At 43.3% G+C, this 21535-nt stretch overlaps 1 protein-coding gene across 4 annotated transcripts in view; it reads left to right on the plus strand.

Annotated features, from left to right (window-relative positions):
- PLS1 (plastin 1) overlaps window positions 1-21535 on the plus strand; it is a 217858-nt gene that overhangs the window by 92107 nt on the left and 104216 nt on the right. For all 4 annotated transcript variants that reach the window (XM_080657190.1, XM_080657189.1, XM_080657187.1 and 1 more), the window contains 3 exons: window positions 7603-7766; window positions 9774-9903; window positions 19022-19154. In XM_080657190.1, coding sequence (XP_080513316.1) covers window positions 7603-7766; window positions 9774-9903; window positions 19022-19154 — 427 coding nt within the window. The remainder of the gene's footprint in view (window positions 1-7602; window positions 7767-9773; window positions 9904-19021; window positions 19155-21535) is intronic.

A 21535-nucleotide genomic window follows, 5' to 3' on the forward strand; every position in this document is an offset into this window, starting at 1 on the left:
GATTAGGGGAGGTGGGCACGATTGTTTCCTGGGACTGTAGCTATGGAAGCTTTGCAGAGGGTTCCACAGGGCTTGGAGGGGCAGGCTCTGGCCAGCAGCCCTGTAGCGGTGGTTGTCCCCGGAGACGCTGGGGCGGGGGGGGGGGGGGGGGGGGGGCGGGATGTTAGTGGGGGCAGTAGGGGGTGGCGAGGCTGAAGGGGGAGTAACTGTCAAACATTCCCATTCTTTAAATTGTACATGGCTGTTTCACAGCTGTACCTGCTCAGGGCGGGGCTCCAATCTCCTGGAGAGGGGTGGGGCCTGGGCCAGGGCTGAGCCAGGCGGGCTAGGAGGGCGGGTTTAGCCGCGCCTCCAGTGAGGTTCAGTGCGCTTCAGCTGCCTAGACAGCGCTGCTGATGTCGGGAGGGGGAAGGGTCTGACCCTGGGGGGCCGCTCAGGCCTTCCTCCACCCTGGTCTGGAGTTGTAGGGAGGAGAGGCATGCCCAGCCTCAGCAGAGGGGGCCCGGCAGTGGCAGGCCATGGGCCCTGGGTGCCTCAGGGCGCTGACCGTTGGTCGCTGGTGTGCTATTGTTGTGGGCACCTATGGCTGGGGAAGAGATCAGGAGTCGGAGGTTCGGGCTGCAGCTACCCTTGAGGCTGGGTCTTCTCCCTGTCTGGTCAGCATCCTCGTCCGCTGGGGTAGGGTGTCCATGCAGGGGGATTGGAAGAGCTCCCCGTGGCCGCTTCCTCTTCCTTCTTTGCAGTCCAGGCTCCTGTCAGGCACTCTCCTCAGACTCCCGGGGAACTTGGCTCTGGCCACCTGCCCCCTGCTGTGTGCGCATCCTCCTGCTGGTCTGTCAATATGCAAATTGGTCGTTACTAGGACACCGTAATGGACAATTAGCATATTACCTCTTTATATGTATAGATTAGTTTCAGGTATACAACATAGTGATTAGACAGTCATATACTTTACAAAGTGTTCCTCTGGATATTTCCAGTGCCCACCTGACACCACACATAGCTATTACAATATTATTGACTATATTCCCTGTGCTGTACTTGATTATTTAAAAATCTTTATTGTTGAGAGTATTACAGATGTCCCCCTTTTTCCACCCATTACCCACCCCACCCCAGGCCTTCACCACCCTATTGTCTTTGTCCATAGGTAATGCATATATGCATATAAGATCTTTAGTTAATCTCTCCCCCCTCACCCCCTTGCCTCTGAGATTCATCAGTCTATTCCATTTTCCATGCCTCTGATTCTATTTTATTCACCAATTTATTTTGTTCATTTGATTTCTTGTCTGTTTATTTTGATTTCTATATGCAATTATTGATAGATATGCATTTATTGCCATTTTATTGTTCATATTTTTATTTTTTTATCTTCTTCTTCTTTCTCTTCTTAAAGAATACCCTTCAACATTTTATACAATACTGGTTTGGTGGTGATGAGCTCTTTTAGCTTTTTCTTGTCTGTGAAGCTCTTTATCTGATCTTCAATTCTAAATGATATCTTTGCTGGAAAGAGTAATCTTGGTTGAATTCCTTGATATGCATCACTTTGAATATTTCTTGCCACTCCCTTCTGGTCTACAAAGTTTCTGGTGAGGAATCAGCTGGCAGTCGTATGGGTGCTCTCTTGTATGTAACTAATTGTTTTACTTTTGCTGCTTTTAAGATTCTCTCTTTGTCTTTAACTCTTGGCATTTTAATTATGATGTGTCTTGGTATTGGCTTCTTTGGGTTCCTCTTGTTTGGGAGTCTCTGCACTTCCTGGACTTGTAAGTCTATTTCTTTCACCAGGTGGGGGAAGTTTTTTTTATCATTATTTCTTCAAATAGGTTTTCAATATCTTGCTCTCTCTCTTCTCCTTCTGGCACCCCTTAATACAAATGTTGGTACCCTTGAGGTTGTCCCAGAGGCTCCTTATACTATCTTCATATTTTTGGATTCTTTTTTCTTTATGCTCTTCTGATTAGGTGTTTTTTTGCTTCCTCATATTCCAAATCATGATATAATTCTCGGAATCCTCTATTGTTGAATCCCTGTAAATTATTCATTATTTCAGTTAGTGTATGCTTAATTTCTGACTAGTCCTTTTTCATGTCTTTGACATTCTCACTAAGATCCTTGAAAATCTTACTAAGTCCCTTGAAGCTCTCATTAAGTCCCGTGAAGCTCTCATTAAGATTCTTGAGCAACCTTATAATCATTGTTTTGAACTCTGTATCCGGTAGTTCGCTTGCTTCCATTTCTTTCATTTGTGACATGTTTCTTTGTCTACACATTTTGGCTGCTTCCTTGTGTTTGTTTCTATGTATTAGGTAGACTGCTCTGTCTCCTGGAATTGGTATGGCCTTGTGTAGTAGGTGTCCTACATGGCCCAGTAGCTCAGCCTCCCCAGTCACCTGATCTGGGCACTCTAGGTGAGCCCCTGTGTGGCCTGTGTGCACTGTTTTATAGTATTTGAGCCTTGATTGCTGTTGGTATTACTGGGACTAATTGACCTCCAGGCAAATTGGCTGTGAGGACTAGTTGCAACTATTCTATGGAGCAGAACTTGCTTCAGTGGGGCTTTGGTGTTCACTGAGTCTGCCCATTGAGTGTGTTACTTGTGGGTGTATAGAGTAGTAATCTGATATGGTCTGAAGCTGTTCATCAGGTGCACTGGCTCTGGGTCCTCCTGGGAGGTACAAAGTCAGCCACTGCCTAGGGTCACTCAGCAGGAGCTACAGAAAGATCTGCAGATGGCTGCTACTTGTATTGGGCTTGGAAGTGCCCAGGAAAGGCATAGCTGTGAAGCAAGGCAGACTGGTGCTAGTGCTAGGTATTAAGCCTTTTATTGATAGGTATGGCTCATGCTGACACCAGCTGCTGCTTGTTTGTGAGATTTTAGGAAAGTCTGAAGCCTGAACCAAGACGGCCATTCATGTGGAAAAGCTGCTACAAACAGCTTGGGTGGGGCTGCAAATTGTATTGGCCAGGATCCCAAGTAGTCACCAGGGCAGAGTGAATAGTGTGGGCCATACTGATGGAAACTCAGATATGGCTGCCAGTCAGCTCTGCGACTGGGGAGGTCCCAGCACAGGATGAAAGCACCCCTCTCTGGGACAAAACCCCCCTGAGTTCTTGCCCTGATGCCAGATAATCCAGTTCCTTCCTGAATGTCCCAGGTTCCTTTTAAGTGGCCACCCCAGTGTTGGAGCCCAGAGGGACTGAGTCCAAGTAAGCCTGTGCACCAGCCTTTAAGAGGGAGTGCCTGGGTCTCCAGCAGCCTCTTTGTCACTCAGCCATAATCCTCACTTGTTTTTACAGCCTGAAGTTACAGGGGCTTTTCTTCCCAGCTCTGGAACCCTGTGCTCAGAAGTCTGGTTTGGAACTGGGACCTCTTGCTCCTCACAGGTGGCCTCCACAGCAGAGATATCCCTCCTGATTAAAATAAATGCCACAAGACTGTTGGTGCTTCTGCCCCTCCTACCATTCTTAATGTGCTTTCTTCTTTACTTCTCTAGTTATAGGATTTCCATTTATCCAGATTTCAGGAGGTTCTGACTCATGGTTATTCTGTACTAGTATTTTAATTGGAATTTTGATATGCTTGTGAGGGCAGCAAGTACCCATCTTTACCTACACTGCCACCTTTGTTTTCTTCTGCCTCTGCCGTACTTAACATCTCCGTGTCTATGCCCATTTTTAAATCAGGTTAGTTGTTTTTTTTTGTTGTTGTTGAATTGTAGGAAAGTCCTGTTTCTTTTGAAAATGTGATATTTATGGTTATTTAATCTAAACCTTGATATCCTCACTTTTAAATTTAGAATAGTAATATTAATTAACTCAAGGTTGTAAGGATTTCATGAGATAAGTCAAGTTCTTAACAGATATTGGCACAGAATCCTATCTAGTAAATCCTATCTAGTAAAAGAGTAATATGCAAATTGACCATCACTTCACACAAGATGGCTGCCCCCATGTGGTCAAAGATGGCTGCCCCCATGTGGACCAAGATGGCCGCCACAAGATGGCCAGCAGAGGAGGGCAGTTGTGGGTGATCAGGCCAGCAGGGGAGGGCAGTTGCGGGCGATAAGGCCTGCAGGGGAGGGCATTAGGGGTGACTGAGCCGGCAGAGGAGGGCAGTTGGGGGCGACCAGGCCTGCAGGGGAGAACAGTTAGGGAGGACCCAGGCCTACAGGGGAGGGCAGTTAGGGGTGACCGGGCCAGCAGGGGAGGGCAGTTGTGGGGGACCAGGCCTGCAGGGAAGGGCAGTTGGGTGCAACCAGGCTGGCAAGGGAGGGAAGTTACCGCTTACTGGGCCAGCAGGGGAGGGCAGTTGAGGGCGATCAGGCCGGCAGGGGAGGGCAGTTAGGGGCAATTGGGCCGGCAGGGGAGCAGTTAGGTGTCGATCATGCTGGCAGGGGAGTGGTTAGGGGGTGATCAGGCTGGGAGCAGAAGTGGTTAGGGGCAATCAGGCAGGCAGGCGAGCGGTTGGGAGGCAGCAGTCCTGGATTGTGAGAGGGATGTCCTACTGCCCGTTTAGGCCCGATTCCACCAGGATTGGGCCTTAACAGGCAGTCGGACATCCCTTGAGGGGTCCCAGATTGGAGAGGGTGCAGGCTGGGCTGAGGGACACACACCCTCTGAGCACTAATTTCATGCACTGAGCCTCTAGTAGATGCTTATAAAAAAGTATCTATTATTTCTTGTCACATTGCACCCAAACCACAGAGGTCATAGGGATGGGGCTGGGATTTAAGCACACACATCTTTCTGTCTTTAGAGTCCTAACCTTTATTCTTATTAGTTTAGCATGATGGTTAGCAGGTAAATACCTTTTTCTCAGTCATATATATATTAATTTTCATCTAAGAATATGTTTATTGATTTTGAGAAACAGATAGAGAGAGACAATCAGGCCTCCTGTACGTGCAGAGGATTGAATTAACAACCTAGGTATGTGCCCTGACTGGGAATCGAACCCATAATCTTTCGGTGTATGGGTCGACACTCCAGACAAATGAGCCACCCAGACAGAGCTCATGTTTATTTTATAGTACTCCCTACCACAGTACAGAAGTAAGCCAGCCTAGTTTATTTTTCCATTGTGGAGTTATAGGAAACAATTCTGAACTGATGATATCCTATCTAATAAAAGAGTAATATGCAAATTAACCATCACCCTGCTACACCCACAAGCCATGCCCACAAGCCACGCCCACCAGCCAATCAGGAGCGAGTATGCAAATTAACCCAACCAAGATGGCTGCAGCCACAGAGAGAGCAGGAGGGAGGCTTGGGTTTCCCGGGCGATGGAGGAAGCCAAGCTTTCCACATACCCTGGCTGGCCCAGGCCTCTGCTTAAGACTACAAAGTTTCAATTATAGAAGATAAATAAATCCCAACAAAAATGGTGGCAGCCATGGAGCTGGAGAGAGCAGGAGGTTAGGGTTGCTCCTGGTGATGGAGGAAGCCAAGCTTTCTCCACACCCTGGCTGGCCCAGGCCTCCGCTTAAGGCTACAAAGTTTCAATTGTAGAAGATAAATAAATCCTAGATACCAGGGCCTCTGCTTGGGTTGCCGGGGGGCGTGGCTGGCCTGCAAACCACCACAGGCCCCTCACCCAGGCTGCCCCATGCCCCAAGGGAGCCCCTACCCTGATCTGGGACACCCTTCAGGGCAAACCAGCTGGCCCCCACCCATGCACCAGTCCTCTATCCTATCTAATAAAAGAGTAATATGCAGATTGACCATCATTCCAACACACAAGATGGCTGCCCCCATGTGGTCAAAGATCCTGCCCCCATGTGGACACAAGATGGCCACCACAAGATGGCCAGCAGGGGAGGGCAGTTGGGAGGGACCAGGCCTGCAAGGAAGGGCAGTTGTGGGTGATCATGCCAGCAGGGGAGGGCAGTTGGGAGGGACCAGGCCTGCAAGGGAGGGCAGTTGTGGGTGATCAAGCCTGCAGGGGAGGGCAGTTAGGGGTGACCAGGACAGCAGAGGAGGGAAGTTGGGGACAAGCAGGCTGGCAGGGGAGCAGTTAGACATCAATCAGGCTGGCAGGGGAGTGGTTAGGGCAGGGGTGGGCAAACTTTTTGACTCGAGGGCCACAATGGGTTCTTAAACTGGACCGGAGGGCCGGAACAAAAGCATGGATGGAGTGTTTGTGTGAACTAATATAAATTCAAAGTGAAGGAGCGGAGGTGAGAGCAAGAGAACCGGATAGAACAGCCGGATCCAGCCCATGGGCTGTAGTTTGCCCAAGGCTGGGTTAGGGGGTGATCAGGCTGGCAGGCAGAAGCGGTTAGGGGCAATCAGGAAGGCAGGCAGGTGAGCAGTTGGGAGCCAGCAGTCCCTGGGATTGGGCCTAAACGGGCAGTCGGACATCCCTCGAGGGGTCCCAGATTGGAGAGGGTGCAAGCTGGGCTGAGGGATACCTCCCCACCCCCCTGGGCATGAATTTTGTGCACCAGGCCTCTAGTACTAAATAATGAGAATATGGTGATATAGTAAATAATGAGTATATGGTGATATAGTAAATAATTAATTTCTATCTGAATTCAAAGAAAGCAGTAGTAATTATTACAATAGCAAGCAATTTAGCTTGTTAACTGACTTCTGAGATACAGTAAAATTTTTGTTATTGGTAGGTTCTAGTTTAGAAATTTTTCATTGTTCTGAAGAGTATAGAGTATTAATTCTGGAAACTCATGCATGAGACTGAAAAGTTTCTGTCTTTATAATTAATTCAATTATAGTGAGGGCAACTTTTTTACTGAAAGGAAAAAAATATATGAACCAAAGCAACTATTACCAAATGTGCCACGAGAGCCTATACAAGGTATATCAAGGCAACTAACCAAACACTCCAGAGCTCTGTTGCCAACTCTTGGCAGAAGTGTTTTGTGTCACTTGTTCTGTGTCAACAAGTGACATGCAGTCTCTAGGGAAAACCCAGGGGAGGGCATTTCATTGATGGTATGAAAATGCCAAGGAACCTATTTCCAAAAGTCCACATAGGTGTGAAATTATTTCTTGAACACTTAAACTCAAAATAATATCCAACATGATTCAGCCTACATCATGGTATCATCAATACATTATGAAGAGGCAGTGAATTATTAACACATGAAACAGGACTCCACCAAGAGAAATGTAGGCCAGAAATGCCTTATGGGTATTTTACACATACATAGTTTATATGAAGTGTGGGTCCAGCAGACTCCTTCTGTAAATTCCGTAAAGAAGTTAAAGTCTGGTGGGTTTTCCCTTGTGATCATTGATGCTGTATTTCTTCTAGATATCTGAGACTTCCAAATACTTAGTTCTTTGAAGCTTAGTCATGTGCTACACTTGAGTGCTACTTCATCTATTGGGGCAGTATCTGTATTATGCACTTAAAATACGTATGGTAGTCCTAAATATATGTGGGAAAAGTGTATTTGAATATGAGTTTTTTTGCATTGCACAGTTCAGGTGCAGGAGAAAATATTACTGCCACTAGCAAAACAAACCTAAAAGGTTCTGCTTGCCTGTGAATCTCCCAAACAGCCATCTGAATGTACCTCTCCCAACAGAGAATAATTGATATTTGACAGCTCATAATTTATCTTACAGATATTGACAACAGTGGGTATGTCAGTGACTATGAACTTCAGGACCTGTTTAAGGAAGCAAGCCTTCCTCTGCCTGGTTACAAAGTCCGAGAGATCGTGGAGAAAATTCTCGCTGTTGCTGACAACAACAAAGATGGCAAAATCAGTTTTGAAGAATTTGTGTCCGTAAGTAATTGAATCCTGTCTTGGCTACTGAATATATTGCTTTGAGAAAAATTTTAGTAATGTCGTTGTCTCTTTGCTTAAATATAGCTGAAGAGACCAGAAAAGGTGCTGCTTCAAAATTGATGATGAAGATAACTACAATGATGTCCACAAATAATTAATAAAATAAATAATTAATAAAACAAAAGAAAAAGTCATTCTCAAATGGAAGTCCGGCTTAGAGAACAATTAACAGTTTTATACCCTAGTAAAACTATAGTTGCATTCATTGCTCAATGACTGTCTCTGTGTGCAGAATATTTAATGTTATTATTTGGCCTTGAGAAATGGAATATTTTTTTTAGCTGAAATAGCTAAGGCATGGAAGCTATATCTTTTAGAAACTGGTTGTTTCCTTTTGATCAGTTACACTTCAGTTTCAATAGGGCCAGTTAAATGTTGATGCTAGCTCTGAGAGCATTGTTTCATTGTTAAACTACCTCAAGGCTCAAGGAACTAAACAAGATGGAAAATAACATATGACTCAACCAATTGGCAGTTGAGCAAGGGCTGTTGCTTCTTCCTATCATTACCACCATGACTACATTTTTCATATGAAAAATGTAACTGTTAATACAATTAAGTAAATACCAATGAAATGTAAATTATCTGCTTTTGCATTTTTTATTGGTTAAGCAAATATTCAAGCCCCTTTCTTGCCAGGAGCTCTGCTAGACACTGCGAATAATGTGCTGAACAATGAGATGTGGTCCCTGCTTTTGTGGAGTTTATGTGTGGTGGGGAAGACAGAATCACAAAAATGGATAGAAGAAAACTGTGACAATTGCAATGACAGCAGTACAGGTCTCCTTGAGAGTTTATAGTAGAAGGAATTGAATTTGGTGTGGAGGCTGGAGAACCAAGGGACTCAGGGAAGGTGTCCCAGAAGCTATAAAGACTAAGCAGAGATCAGAAGAAAAATGCTAAACAGATAAAAGGGACTGAGGGGGGAATGAATAATGTGTGAGGCAGGAAGAGGTGACATCCTGTGCGGAGGCTCTGTCTCTTTAGGGATGGTAATATGCTAATTATTCCTCACCTGGGGAAAAGGAGCTGAGTGGCTGGAGCTGAGGTGGTTAAGGGAAAAGGAATTCGCTAGAGAAGTAAGTCAGGGTCAGGTCCTGCAGAGTCCTGCAGGGTGTTTGTTTTTAGCCAAAGTGCAATATTAAGCCAGTGATATGGGAAGAATAGAGTGGGAGGTGACATGATCAGGTCTGCATTTTTAAAAACTCATTCTGGTGCTACTTGAAGAACTGGTTGAATTCAGTCTGACCTCTAGAAAATCCAGTGAGAGGGTGGTTGGGAGTTTGTTTCTCTAAGCTTATGTTATTTCCTACAAGAGCTAACTTACACTGACACATATACGTACATTGGAGATGTCCAGACAAGACAAAACCTTCATTAAGGCATTTTAAACTCTATCATGTAGCCCAGCCGGTGTGGTTCAGTTGGTTTGGTGTCTTTCTATGCACCAAAAGGTTGACATTTCCATTCCTAGTCAGGGCACATGCCTGGGTTTCAGGTTTGCCCCCAGTTGGACCGCATCCAAAAACTCTGACTGATGTTTTTCTCTCTCTCCATCCCTCTCCCTCCATCTCTCTTTTTTCCCCCCCCCCGTCCCTCTCTCTCTCCCTTCCTCTCTCTAAGCATGTCCTGGGGTGAGGATTAAAAAAAAAAAAAAGAAGGAAACATAACTCTAGCATGTAGTTATTCTTTAGTTTCATGGCAAATCTAGAAGAATAATTTCAATGTGTTCAATTTAAACTTTATTATAACAAAATTTTTTTCTAGTGGTTGGGATGCAAACATTTGTCCATTTTATGTTATTGGTAAAATGACCTGTGAGTTATCTGTTAGTATTTATTTTGATGTCATTCCAAATAAAGAAGGCTAAATAATTTTCCTTCATGTTGCAAGGTTTTCTATGATTATGTGATGAAGGCTCATTTTACTTTTATCCCATTCCAGCTAATGCAAGAGTTAAAAAGCAAAGACATCAGCAAAACATTCCGAAAAATAATTAACAAGAGGGAAGGGATTACTGCTATTGGAGGAACTTCATCCATTTCCAGTGAGGGCACACAGCATTCCTATTCAGGTAATTTCCCACTCCATTCAACAAGTCTCATATTCATCAAATCTAAAATGCCATTTATACTAATAAAAGGGTAATATGCTAATTAGACTGGGTTGACTGGACATCTTCTGGTCATCTGGTCCTCCTTCTGGACAAAGCCACAGTGGCGGGGGCCAAGGCAGAGGCAGTTAGGGGCGATCAGGCCAGCAGGGGAGGGTGGTTAGGGGTGATCAGGCTGGTAGGTGAGGGTGGTTAGAAGCGATCAGGCCCACAGGGGAGGGCAGTTAGAGGCAATCAGGCCAGCAGGCAGAGGTAGTTATGGGCGATCAGGCAGGTGAGCAGTTAGGAGCCAGCGGTCCCAGATTGTGAGAGGGTGCAGGCTGGGCTGAGGGATTCCCCCAATCCCCCGTGTATGAATTTCGTGCACCAGGCCTCTAGTTTATTATAATTCACACCATTGTTTTATGTATCATTGAGGGAAAATCAGAATAAATTATAACATGCCATCAAATTTGAAATGCCTCTTAATTTCAGAGATGTCAGAATGAAAAATCCCAAAATCATAGAAATCAGTAAGTTCTTACTATGTGTCAGGCGCAGTGCACAACAAAGAGATTAGAAACAGTAAAAGTATCATTTATTTTCAGCACTGATTGTGTTTAATCATACACTTTGAATGGCTTTTTCATCTTGACTGGTGATGTGAGTTTTCCTTTAGACCTGATCTAGGAACATGTGAAGAGGTGCAAGGACTTTCAACTGCAAGGTGCAATTCAACTGCAAGGACTTTCTCTTTCCATTATCCGGGATCTGATATTCCTGATTCATCTTTTATCAAGCAGCCAGTGACTGGAGAGCCCAGTACCTGATTGTTTGATCTGATAGAATCACTGGGCTGTGGCCCAGTGAAAAATCGAGAATGGCAGTAACTCCTAAGATGAGAGGCCTTGCCCCATGTTAAGCTTACCTCTCAGGGTCAAGACATTTAAGAACCTTAAGCAAAGTTTCTTTTGTTCATATTAACATGACATAATTAGAACATGCTTTTAAAATTTTTTACAAAAATTCACTGTAACTGCTTTCCCTTTCTTCCTTTGAGAGCTAAATCTGTTAAGTATCCTCTTGGTTCTCTTCCTTTCTAATTGGATTTTCCTCTGATAATATACTTGCACTTCTCCCACCTGTTGCATTTTTTTCCTAATCTTTTCCCAGGGGGGTAGTGTAGTGGTGAAGGCAGTGATCTATAATCGTTACCTCCATTTTTTAAAAGGTATGTGCTTTTTTACGCTGTTTCTGCCTGTCCATTCTAAGGAAAAGGCTTCTTCCATTTTAAAAAAACCTTTTAATTGAGGTAATATGTACATTTAGAAAAGTGCTATAATCTTTAAATGAATTTTTACATGTGTATCTATATATCCTGTAGCAAAATCCATGTAGCTGCCTGCCAGATAAAGATAGAACACTTTTATCTCCTGAGATCATTCATGTTGTACTTCATTCCTATTGTTGTAGCATGAGTTTCCTCATGTCTAGTCTTCCCTAGAGGTAACCACTTTTCTGATTTTTATCACTGTACCTTTTTTTAGTTGTTTATTAAGGTATAAGATACACATAGTAAAGAACAAAGAGTTCTTGACTTAAGCGTATGGTTTGAAATTTTTTACATATGAATACACCCATGTAACCATTATCTAGAACAGCCGTGGGCACTACGGCCCACGGGCCGGATCTGGCCCGTTCGGCTGTTCTATCCCGCCCGCGGAGCTGAAAGAGCGGAGGGTTCTCTTGCTCTCCCCTCCGCTCCTTCACCAGCAGCAGTGTTAACATGGCAACGTCGGGAAACACGGTGCAGCTCCTTCTTCTGAGTGGGCGGATTTATATCCTCCCATTCAGTAGAAGGAACAACCTTTCAATCTTCCAGAGGCTCCTTGTAATGCCCGCGGACACGTCCCCCGACATCACCCTGGGAATGCGTAGACACGTTATCGTGGTGATGTAGGGAGACACGCCCCTGGAGAGCATAGTATCAGAGCATTAGCTAAAAAGGAGACCAACGACACTGTTCCCACTGAAGTTGATGTTTTAAAGACCAAAAACCTTTCAACCCAGTCTACATTGCCATCTACATCTACGTCCCGGGCATAATTTGGAAGTTGGACTAAAGAAAATGTTTAATTTACTGTTTATACATTTTGTTCTTTTCTATTTGTTTTAGTTTTAAATTATTTTATTATATTTAAGTTTAATTTGAAAGGCTTTTGTACCTTTCCTTTGTTAGGCAATTTTATTTTGCCTTTGCCATCTTCAATATAAGGTATGTTATTGTGCTATGATTCCTCCATTTTTTGAAGTTTCAAATTATAATAATTAGTGTTTACATTCTTCTTGTTAAAATGTTTGAAATGAATAAAACTATTGAAATAAAAAAAAAGACCGTACCCGTTTATGTAATGATGTTTACTTTGAATTTATATTAGTTCACACAAACACTCCATCCATGCTTTTGTTCCAGCCCTCCAGTCCAGTTTAAGAACCCATTGTGGCCCTCGAGTCAAAAAGTTTGCCCACCCCTGATCTAGAACAAGATATAGATTATTTAATGGCTTAAAAAAAAAGAACAGCTGTATTGAGATATAATTGAGATAGCATGAAATTTGCCCTTTTGAAATATACAGTTCAGTAGATTTTAGTATATTCAGAATTGTTCAGTGATCTTCACTGTCTAATCTATAATCCTTTAATTATCCAAAAGAGAAATTCCATGCCCTTTAGCAGTCACTCCCCATTTCTCCTCGCCCAGCCTCTGGCAGCCATGAATCAACTTTCTATTTCTATAGACTTGCCTGTTCTGGAAATTTCATATAAATGGAATCATACAGTAGTGTCCTTTCACTCGACAGGCTTCTTCATTGGCATAATATTTGCAAAGATCGTTCATGTTGTACTTCATTCCTATTGTTGTAGCATATATTGTACTTTATTCCTTTTTGTTGCTATTCTGTGGAGAATGTTGTTTATCCATTCATTAGTTGACAGACATTTGGGTTGTTTCTACTTTTTGGCTTTTATGATGATGCTGTATGAACATTTGTGTCTTCACTTTTCTGTAGACATGTGTTTGAATTCTCTTAGATATATACCTGGGGGTAGAATTGCCAGGTCATGTGGTAACTCTGTGTTTAGCATTACAAAAAAAAAAAATTCCTGCCAAACTGTTTTCCAAAGTATCTGCAGCATTTTACATTCCCATAAGCAGTGTATGGGAGTTCCAGTGTCTTCACTTTTTTCCAACACTTGTCCATTTTCTTTATTATAGCCATTGTTGTGGTATGAAATGGTATCTCATTTCTGGTTCCTATATCTGGAACATCCTCCCTTTCCCTGCCTATCTTCACATATTAAAAATCTGTCTTTGAAATAGTACCTTCTTCATAAAACATTTACTTGATTCATCTCAACCAGAAGTGATCATTTCTTTTTTAAAATTCTTCAAACATTGCTTATATCTCTCTTGTGATGTGTTTATTTCCCTTATGATACATTTCCTTATATATCTGTTTTATCTTATCATTATCTACTAGAGGCCTGATGCACAAAATTTGTGCAAGTGTAGGCCTTCTTTCCTGAGGCTGCCGGCACTGGCTTCCCTCCAGCACCTGGGACCCGGGCTTCCCTCCAGCCGCCTGCAGACACTGGGACCCAGGCTTCCCTTGCAGCCCCGGCTTCGTCTGGAAGGTCATCCAGAAGGCTATCCGGTCTAATTAGCATATTATGCTTTTATTATTATAGTCTAGAGGCCCGGTGCATGAAATTCAACTGCTGGTTTAGGCCCGATCCCTGTGGCAGTTGGACATCCCCCAAGGGGTCCCCAATTGGAGAAGGTTCCCTCAGCCCAGCCTGCACCTTCTCCAACTGGGGACCCCTTGGGGGATGTCCAACTGCTACAGGGATTGGGCCTAAACCGGCAGTTGGACATCCCTCTTGCAATCTGGGACCGCTGGCTCCTAACCACTCACCTGCCTGCCTGCCTGATCACCCCTAACCACTCTGTCTGCCTGCCTGATTGCCCCTAACCCCTCTGCCTGCCTGCCTGATCACACCTAACCTCTCTGACTGCCTGCATGATCACCCCTAACTGCCTCTGCCTGCCTGCCTGCCTGCCTGATTGACCCTAACCACTTCTGACTGCCTACCTGATCACCCATAACTGCTCCCCTGCTGGCCTGATTGACCCCAACTTCTCTCCTCTGCTGGCCTGATTGCCCCTAACTGCTCTCCCCTGCCAGCCCGATTGTCCCTAACTGCCCTCCCCTGCTGGCCTGATCTCATCTCCAACTGCCCTTTCTTGCCGGCCTGATTGCCCCTAACTGCCTCTGTCTTGACCCTCACCACCATGGCTTTGTCCGGAAGGAAGTCAGACGTCCGGAAGATGGCCAGTCAACCTGGTCTAATTAGCATATTACCCTTTTATTAGTATAGATAGATTATATAGGATAGAATTGCTTAAATGGGGGGGAGCCTTTTTCAGCAGGAGGAGATGCTTTTTGAAGACAAAAGTACATAATCCCTATATCTGGACTGATAGCCAGCCATATGCACTATACTACCAAACCGGTCATTAAAATATTGAACCGCTTTCTTACACCTTACACCAGTGGTTGGCAAACTGTGGCTCGCGAGCCACATGTGGCTCTTTGGCTCCTTGAGTGTGGCTTTTCCACTCCAGCTTAGGAGTACCCTAATTAAGTTAATAACAATGTACCTACCTATATAGTTTAAGTTTAAAAAATTTGGCTCTCAAAAGAAATTTCAGTTGTTGTACTGTTGATATTTGGCTCTGTTGACTAATGAGTTTGCCGACCACTGCCTTACACCAAACAGCTGTTGCCCTTAAAACCCCTCCTCAGCCCCCACCTTAGGTTCTGCCTTCACAATTCACCCAGATTAGGTTCTGATTGGTCACTTTCTATGCCAGTCAGCATCAAAAGCTCCACCTCCTAGGCAGCCATTGGCTCTTCTGGGAAATCCAGAATGGCCCCGCTGACAGTTGCCTTTCTCTCCAGGCCTATCTCTGGGCCTGATCTGCAGCCTCCACAGCAGCCGCTGATCAGGCCCTGACCCTCTCTCTCTCCATGCCTCACCTGCAGCCATGGCAGCTGCTGATCAGGCCCTATCTCACTCTCTCTCCAGGCCTCACCAGCAGCCGCAGAGGCTGTGTATCAGGCCCTGCCTCTCTCTCCGGGCCTCTCTCTGGGCCTGATCCAGATCCGCCAAAATTAGAAAAACTGCCTAATTCTGGGCCGAAGGCTAATGACCTGCTGTGCCCACAGCACCCTGCCCACCCCCTCACCTGCCACCAGCCTTGCTGTGATAGGAGCCTGTGGGCTGCAGGGGAGGGACCGAGAGGTGCTTCATGCACTTCCTGGTGACGGGTCATCCATCTGGTAGTTTAGGTCATGACGGCTCTAGGCTATTATTACTATAGATAATATCTTAGTGATCTTTAAATACCTAGGAATAGGGAACCTTTTTTCTGCCACGGGCCATTTGGGTATTTATAGCAGCACTTGTGGGCCATACAAAATTATCAGTTTAAAAATTAGCCTGCTATATTTGGTCAAATATTTAACTCACCCCTAATGCCATGGCAGGGCCAGACCAAATAATTTTGTGGGCCTTATATGGCCCGTGGGCTGGCTGTTCCTCACCTATGCCCTAGACCAGGGGTCCTCAAACTTTTTAAACAGGGGGCCAGTTCACTGTCCTCAGACCATTGGAAGGCCAAACTATAGTTTTAAAAAAAAACTATGAGGAGGAGAAACCAAGATGGCGGCATAGGTAAACACCTAAACTGCTGCCTTGCACAACAATTTCAAAACTACAACTAAAAGACAGAACGGACACCATCCAGAACCACAGGAAAGCTGGCTGAGTGAAAATTCTACAACTAGAAGGAAATAGAAAAGCTCACATAGAATTGGAGGTACGGCAAAGGGTCTTTGTGCGCGCAGAGAGGAAGGGCGGCTGAGAGCCTGGCTGACTTTCTCTGGCGGAAGGGGGAAGGAAGCCTCCGACCGCACTGAACCCCAGTTCTGACTGCACTGAACCCCAGTTCCGGGCGAGCCCCTGGGGACCCACGCTCTTATGGGGGGAGTCTGGACTCTCGGGCGGAGACTCGGGAGCTGGGGAAGGCGGAGGACTGAAAGCGCACACGCGCCAGTGCGCACAAAGGCTGCAGAGGTTGCCACAGGCTTTCCCTAGTGGAAGGGAGTCAGAGGCTCCTGAATGCACTGAGCCCCAGTTCTGACTGCAGTGAACCCCAGTTCCAGGCGAGCCCCTGGGGACCCACGCTCTTGTGGGGGGAGTCTGGACTCTCGGGCGGAGACTCGGGAGCCAGGAAGGCAGAGGTCTGAAGTGCGCAAGGGCAAGGCTGACGGGAAGCCAAGACTGAGACTCCACCCCATCCAAGCTGAGCACAGAGGCTATTGCAATTTGGCAAGTCTAATCCTATAAGGCTGTCTCCAGCACTGAACTTCTCCCAGCATAGACACAGCTGATCCTTACAGCCAACTGGCCTGGAGGTCAATTCTTCCCAGTGATACCAACAACAATAAAGACTTAATTACAACAAGGCTGTACACACAGTCCACAAAGGGGTGCACCAAGAGTGTCCACCTAAGGTTAACTGGGGAGGCAGACCCACTGGGCCATATTGGAAACCTAGAACACAAATCTACCTTACCAACTCAGGGAAGCAGTGAAAATGCGGCCTCAAAGAATCAGATCACAAACGAAAGAAATGGAGGAAAACAAACGACTGGATATAGAATTCAAAACCACGGTTATAAGGCTTTTTAAGAATATCCTAGAAAAGGCCGATAAATATAACGAGACCCTCGAAGATATGAAAAAGGACCAACTAGAAATTAAACATACACTGACTGAAATAAAAAATATTATACAGAGACCCAAAAACAGACAAGAGGAACACAAAAATCAAGTCAAAGAATTGAATTACAAAGAAGCAAAAAACACTCAACCGAAAAAGCAAAAAGCAAAAAAAAAAAATCCAAAAAGTTGAAGATAGTGTAAGAAGACTCTGGGACAACTTCAAGCGTACCAACATCAGAATTATGGGGGTGCCAGAAGAAGAGAGAGAGCAAGATACTGAAAACCTATTTGAAGAAATAATGACCGAAAACTTCCCCCACCTGGTGAAAGAAATAGACTTACAAGTCCAGGAAGCCCACAGAACCCCAAACAAAAGGAATCCAAAGAGGACCACACCAAGACACATCATAATTAAAATGCCAAGAGCAAAAGACAAAGAGAGAATATTAAAAGCAGCAAGAGAAAAACAGTTAGTTACCTACAAGGGAGCACCCATACGACTGTCAGCTGACTTTTCAACAGAAACTATGCAGGCCAGACGGGAGTGGCAAGAAATTTTCAATGTGATGAATAGCAAGAACCTACAACCAAGATTACTCTACCCAGCAAAGCTATCATTCAGAATTGAAGGGCAGATAAAGAGTTTCACAGACAAGAAAAAGCTAAAGGAGTTCATCACCACCAAACCAGTATTATATGAAATGCTGAAAGGTATTCTTAAAGAAGAGGAAGAAGAAAAAAGTAAAGATAAAAATTATGAACAACAAATACATATCTATCAACAAGTGAACCTAAAAATCAAGTGAATTAAAAACCTGAGGGACAGAATAATCTGGTGAATATAATAGAATCAGGGGCATAGAAAGGGAGTGGACTGATAATTCTCAGGGGGAAAGAGGTATGGGGGGTTCATGAAGAGACTGGACAAAAATCATACACCTATGGATGAGGACAGTGGGGGGGAGGTAAGGGCAGAAGGTGGGGTGGGAAATGGGTGGAGGGGAGCTATGGGGGGGAAAAGGAGAAATAATTGTAATAATCTGAATAAAGATTTATTAAAAAAAAAAACAAAACTATGAACAAATTCCTATGCGCACTGCGGGCCTGGGATGAGTTGGCTGCTAAGTAGGACAGGTAGTGGCACCCGGCATGCTGGATAAATGTCCTGCCCGCGGGCTGTAGTTTGAGGATGCCTGCCCTAGACTCTAAGTCCCTGAGGAGGTATGGTGAGGTAAGGAGATAAGAAGGCAGATTATGATATGTGCAAAAGAGAAATATTAGTAATTGTTTGGGTCTTTTTTCTCTCTGCCCGTGCCACCCACTCCCGTGTGTGTGTGTGTGTGTGTGTGTGTGTGTGTGTGTGTGTGTGTTCGTGTGTGTGTGTGTGTGTGTGTGTGTGTGTGTGTTCGTGTGTGTGTGTGTGTGTGTGTGTGTGTGTGTGTGTGTGTTGGATTAAATTTGGGGGTTACCTGCCAAAATTAGGAAAACTGCCTAATTCTAGGAACTAGGGCAAAAATGGGGAAGTTCACCTTACTATATGTTATCCAGTGATGGAAATGGGAATTATTTCCTTTTAATGATTTTTATATTTACATAATAACAATAAAGCAACAGAACACTTTTCCTTTAAGTTCCTTCCTGTTTTTCCCACTGCATTAACACAACATTCTGTTTAAAGATCAAGTTATTCATGCTAGAAGACATGTGTTAAGTAGATGACAATGAAAGTGGCTGGAAGTAGTATTGGTATCTAGATTTTATCAGTTTTCTTTCAGAAATTTCATAAAATTGACCTATTTTATTCATTTGAATAATTCTTGATTAAATTCAGTATTTCTGTTGTAAGCCCCAAAGAACAACTCTAAATTTTTCAGGGATGATGGCAGGTGGACTATATTGATGTGGATATTTGATTCTTGTACTTTTCCCCTGGTGTGTGTGCATGTGTGTGAGTATCTGACCTTTGATGGTTGGCTTCTGATCCATATACTCTTTGAAGCAATATATATTTGGAAATATTACAGAATAAAACTGAATGTTTATTGAGCTCATTTAAGATATATACCTTACTCCTCCCTAATATATCAGATGAAAAACTGGAATGAATTCCCCCTTCTCCTTTTCTTAAAGCTTTTAGTGTTTTAGTAGAGTTTTAATAATTGGCATTTATAATCTTTGAACAGAAATGTTTTAATAGTGCAATGAATTTTGTGAAATGAGCTTTGCTACTAAAATTTTCTGTTTTCAGAGGAAGAAAAAGTGGCATTTGTTAACTGGATAAACAAGGCCCTGGAGGATGACCCTGACTGTAAGCATCTCATACCCATGAATCCCAGTGATGGAAGTCTTTTCAAATCACTTGCAGATGGCATCCTTCTTTGGTAAGCTGAGCATTGGGATGAGGGAGTTCTGTTCTCACAGTATCCATTGATGAGCATTCAAAGAAAATTACAATCAGCAAATCCATTGTCTTTTGGAACTAGTTAACGAGTAGCTACATAGGTCTTGAAGAATTTATATCACATAGAAAATTAAGTGCTATATATTTTCTAGGATTTTCTTTCAAATGTAATTTCTTAATTTTCTGATGTCTTTTTATTCTATTACTTTAATAGAAACTTTTATCCGGACACTTTTGAGTTCTTCCTCTGATGTATTTTACAATGTTCACAGGGTTTCTCTTTTCACTTTTCAACAACAGAGTGTTGACTGTTGACGGGGACAGGAACATGTGTTAATGTAGAAGAAGGATATATCACATTTGTACTTGAATGACATTAATGTTGTAGTTCAGCCTTGTCTATTCCCTGATTCTTTGCAGACTGTTTCTGCTTACTCTTTTGGAAACTCTCAAAGGGCATGTCTTATCTTTGTTGCATGTACTATAGTCCCAGCATAGTTCTTGGTACAAAACAAGTGTGGGGTGTTTTTTTTTTTTTAAGTTTATAAAAATACAGAATATTTACCATCACAAATAGTCTTATCACCCATACTTAGCCATTATTAGTATTCTGGAATATTTCCTTCAGTCGGTTTTGTGTTTTTACTTGAAAAGAAGAAACACCTACTCATGAGTACTGGATATGTTTTTATTTTATTTTTATTTTTTTATTAATTTTTTTTAATTTTACTTAATATTTAAAGTATTACATAAGTCTCCTTTCTCCCTCATTGACCTCTCCCTGGCCGTTCCCATCCCCAGCACCTGTCCTCACCCCCCTACTGTCTGTTTTTATTGATTATGCTCTTATGAATGCATACAAGTCCTGTTGTTGATCTCTTACCGCCTCACCTTCTGCCTTCCCTCATAGGTTGGACAGTCTGTTCAGTGCTTCTATGACTCTGGTTCTAATTTTGTTCATCAGTTTATATTGTTCATTATATTCCACAAATCAGTGAGATCATGTGATATTTATCCTTCTTTGACTGGCTTATTTCACTTAGCATAATGCTCTCCAATTCCATCCATGCTGTTGCAAATGGTAAGAACTCCCTTTTTACAGCAGCGTAGTACTCCATTGTGTAGATGTACCACAGTTTTCTAATCTACTCCTCTGCTGATGGGTACTTAGGCTGTTTCCAAATCTTAGCTATGGTGAATTGTGCTGCTATGAACATAAGGGTGCATACATCCTTTCTGATTGGTGTTTCTAGCATCTTGGCATACATTCCTAGAAGTGGGATCACTGGGTTAAATGGCACTTCCATTAATTTTTTGAGGAAACGCCATACTGTTTTCCACAGTGGCTGCACCAGTCTGCATTCCCACCAGCAGTGAAAGAGGGTTCCTTTTTCTCTGCATCCTCTCCAGCACATCTTGTTTGTTGATTTGTTGCTGATAGCCATTCTGACAGGTGTGAGATGATACCTTATTGTTGTTTTGATTTGCATCTTTCAGATGATTAGTGACTTTGAGCAAGTTTTCATATATCTCTTGGCCTTCTGTATGTCCTCTTTTGAAAAGTGTCTATTTAGGTCCTTGGCCCATTTTTTGATTGTATTGTTTAACTTCCTTTTGTTAAGATGTGAGTTTCCTATAAATTTTGGCGATTAAACCCTTATCAGAGATAACATTGGCAAATATGTTGCCCATGTAGTGCACTTTCTTGTTGTTTTGTTGATGGTTTCTTTTGCTGTGCAGAAGCTTTTTTGACGTAGTCCCATTTGTTTATTTTCTCCTTAGTTTCCATTGACCTAGGAGCTGTATTGGTAAAGATATTGCTATGACACATGTCTGCTATTTTGCTGCCTATAGCATCTTCTAAGATTTTTATGGTTTCCCATGTTACGTTTAAGTCCTTTATCAATTTTGAGTTTATTTTTGTGTATGGTGTGAATTGGTGGTCTAGTATCATTTTTTTGCATGTATCTGTCCAATTTTCCAAACACCATTTATTGAAGAGATTGTCTTGACTCCATTGTATGCTCTTGCCTCCTTTATCAAATGTTAATTGAGCATAGTGGCTTGGGTCGATATCTGGGTTCTCTATTCTATTCCATTGATCTATATGTCTGTTCTTGTGTCAGTACCAGGTAGTATTGAGAACAGTGGCTTTGTAGTATAGCTTAATATCTGGTGTTATGATCCCTCCAACTTGGTTCTTCTCTCTCAAGATTTCTGCAGCTATTTGGGTCTTTTTTTTTTTTTCCAGATGAATTTTTGGAGAGTTTGTTCTAGGTCTTTGAAATATGCCATTGGTATTTTAATGGGGATTGCATTGAATCTATACTGGTAGATTGCTTTGGGTAGTATGAATATTTT

The sequence above is a fragment of the Plecotus auritus genome, assembly GCF_963455305.1.
Source record: "Plecotus auritus genome assembly, chromosome: 2".
NCBI classification, from domain to species: domain Eukaryota; kingdom Metazoa; phylum Chordata; class Mammalia; order Chiroptera; family Vespertilionidae; genus Plecotus; species Plecotus auritus.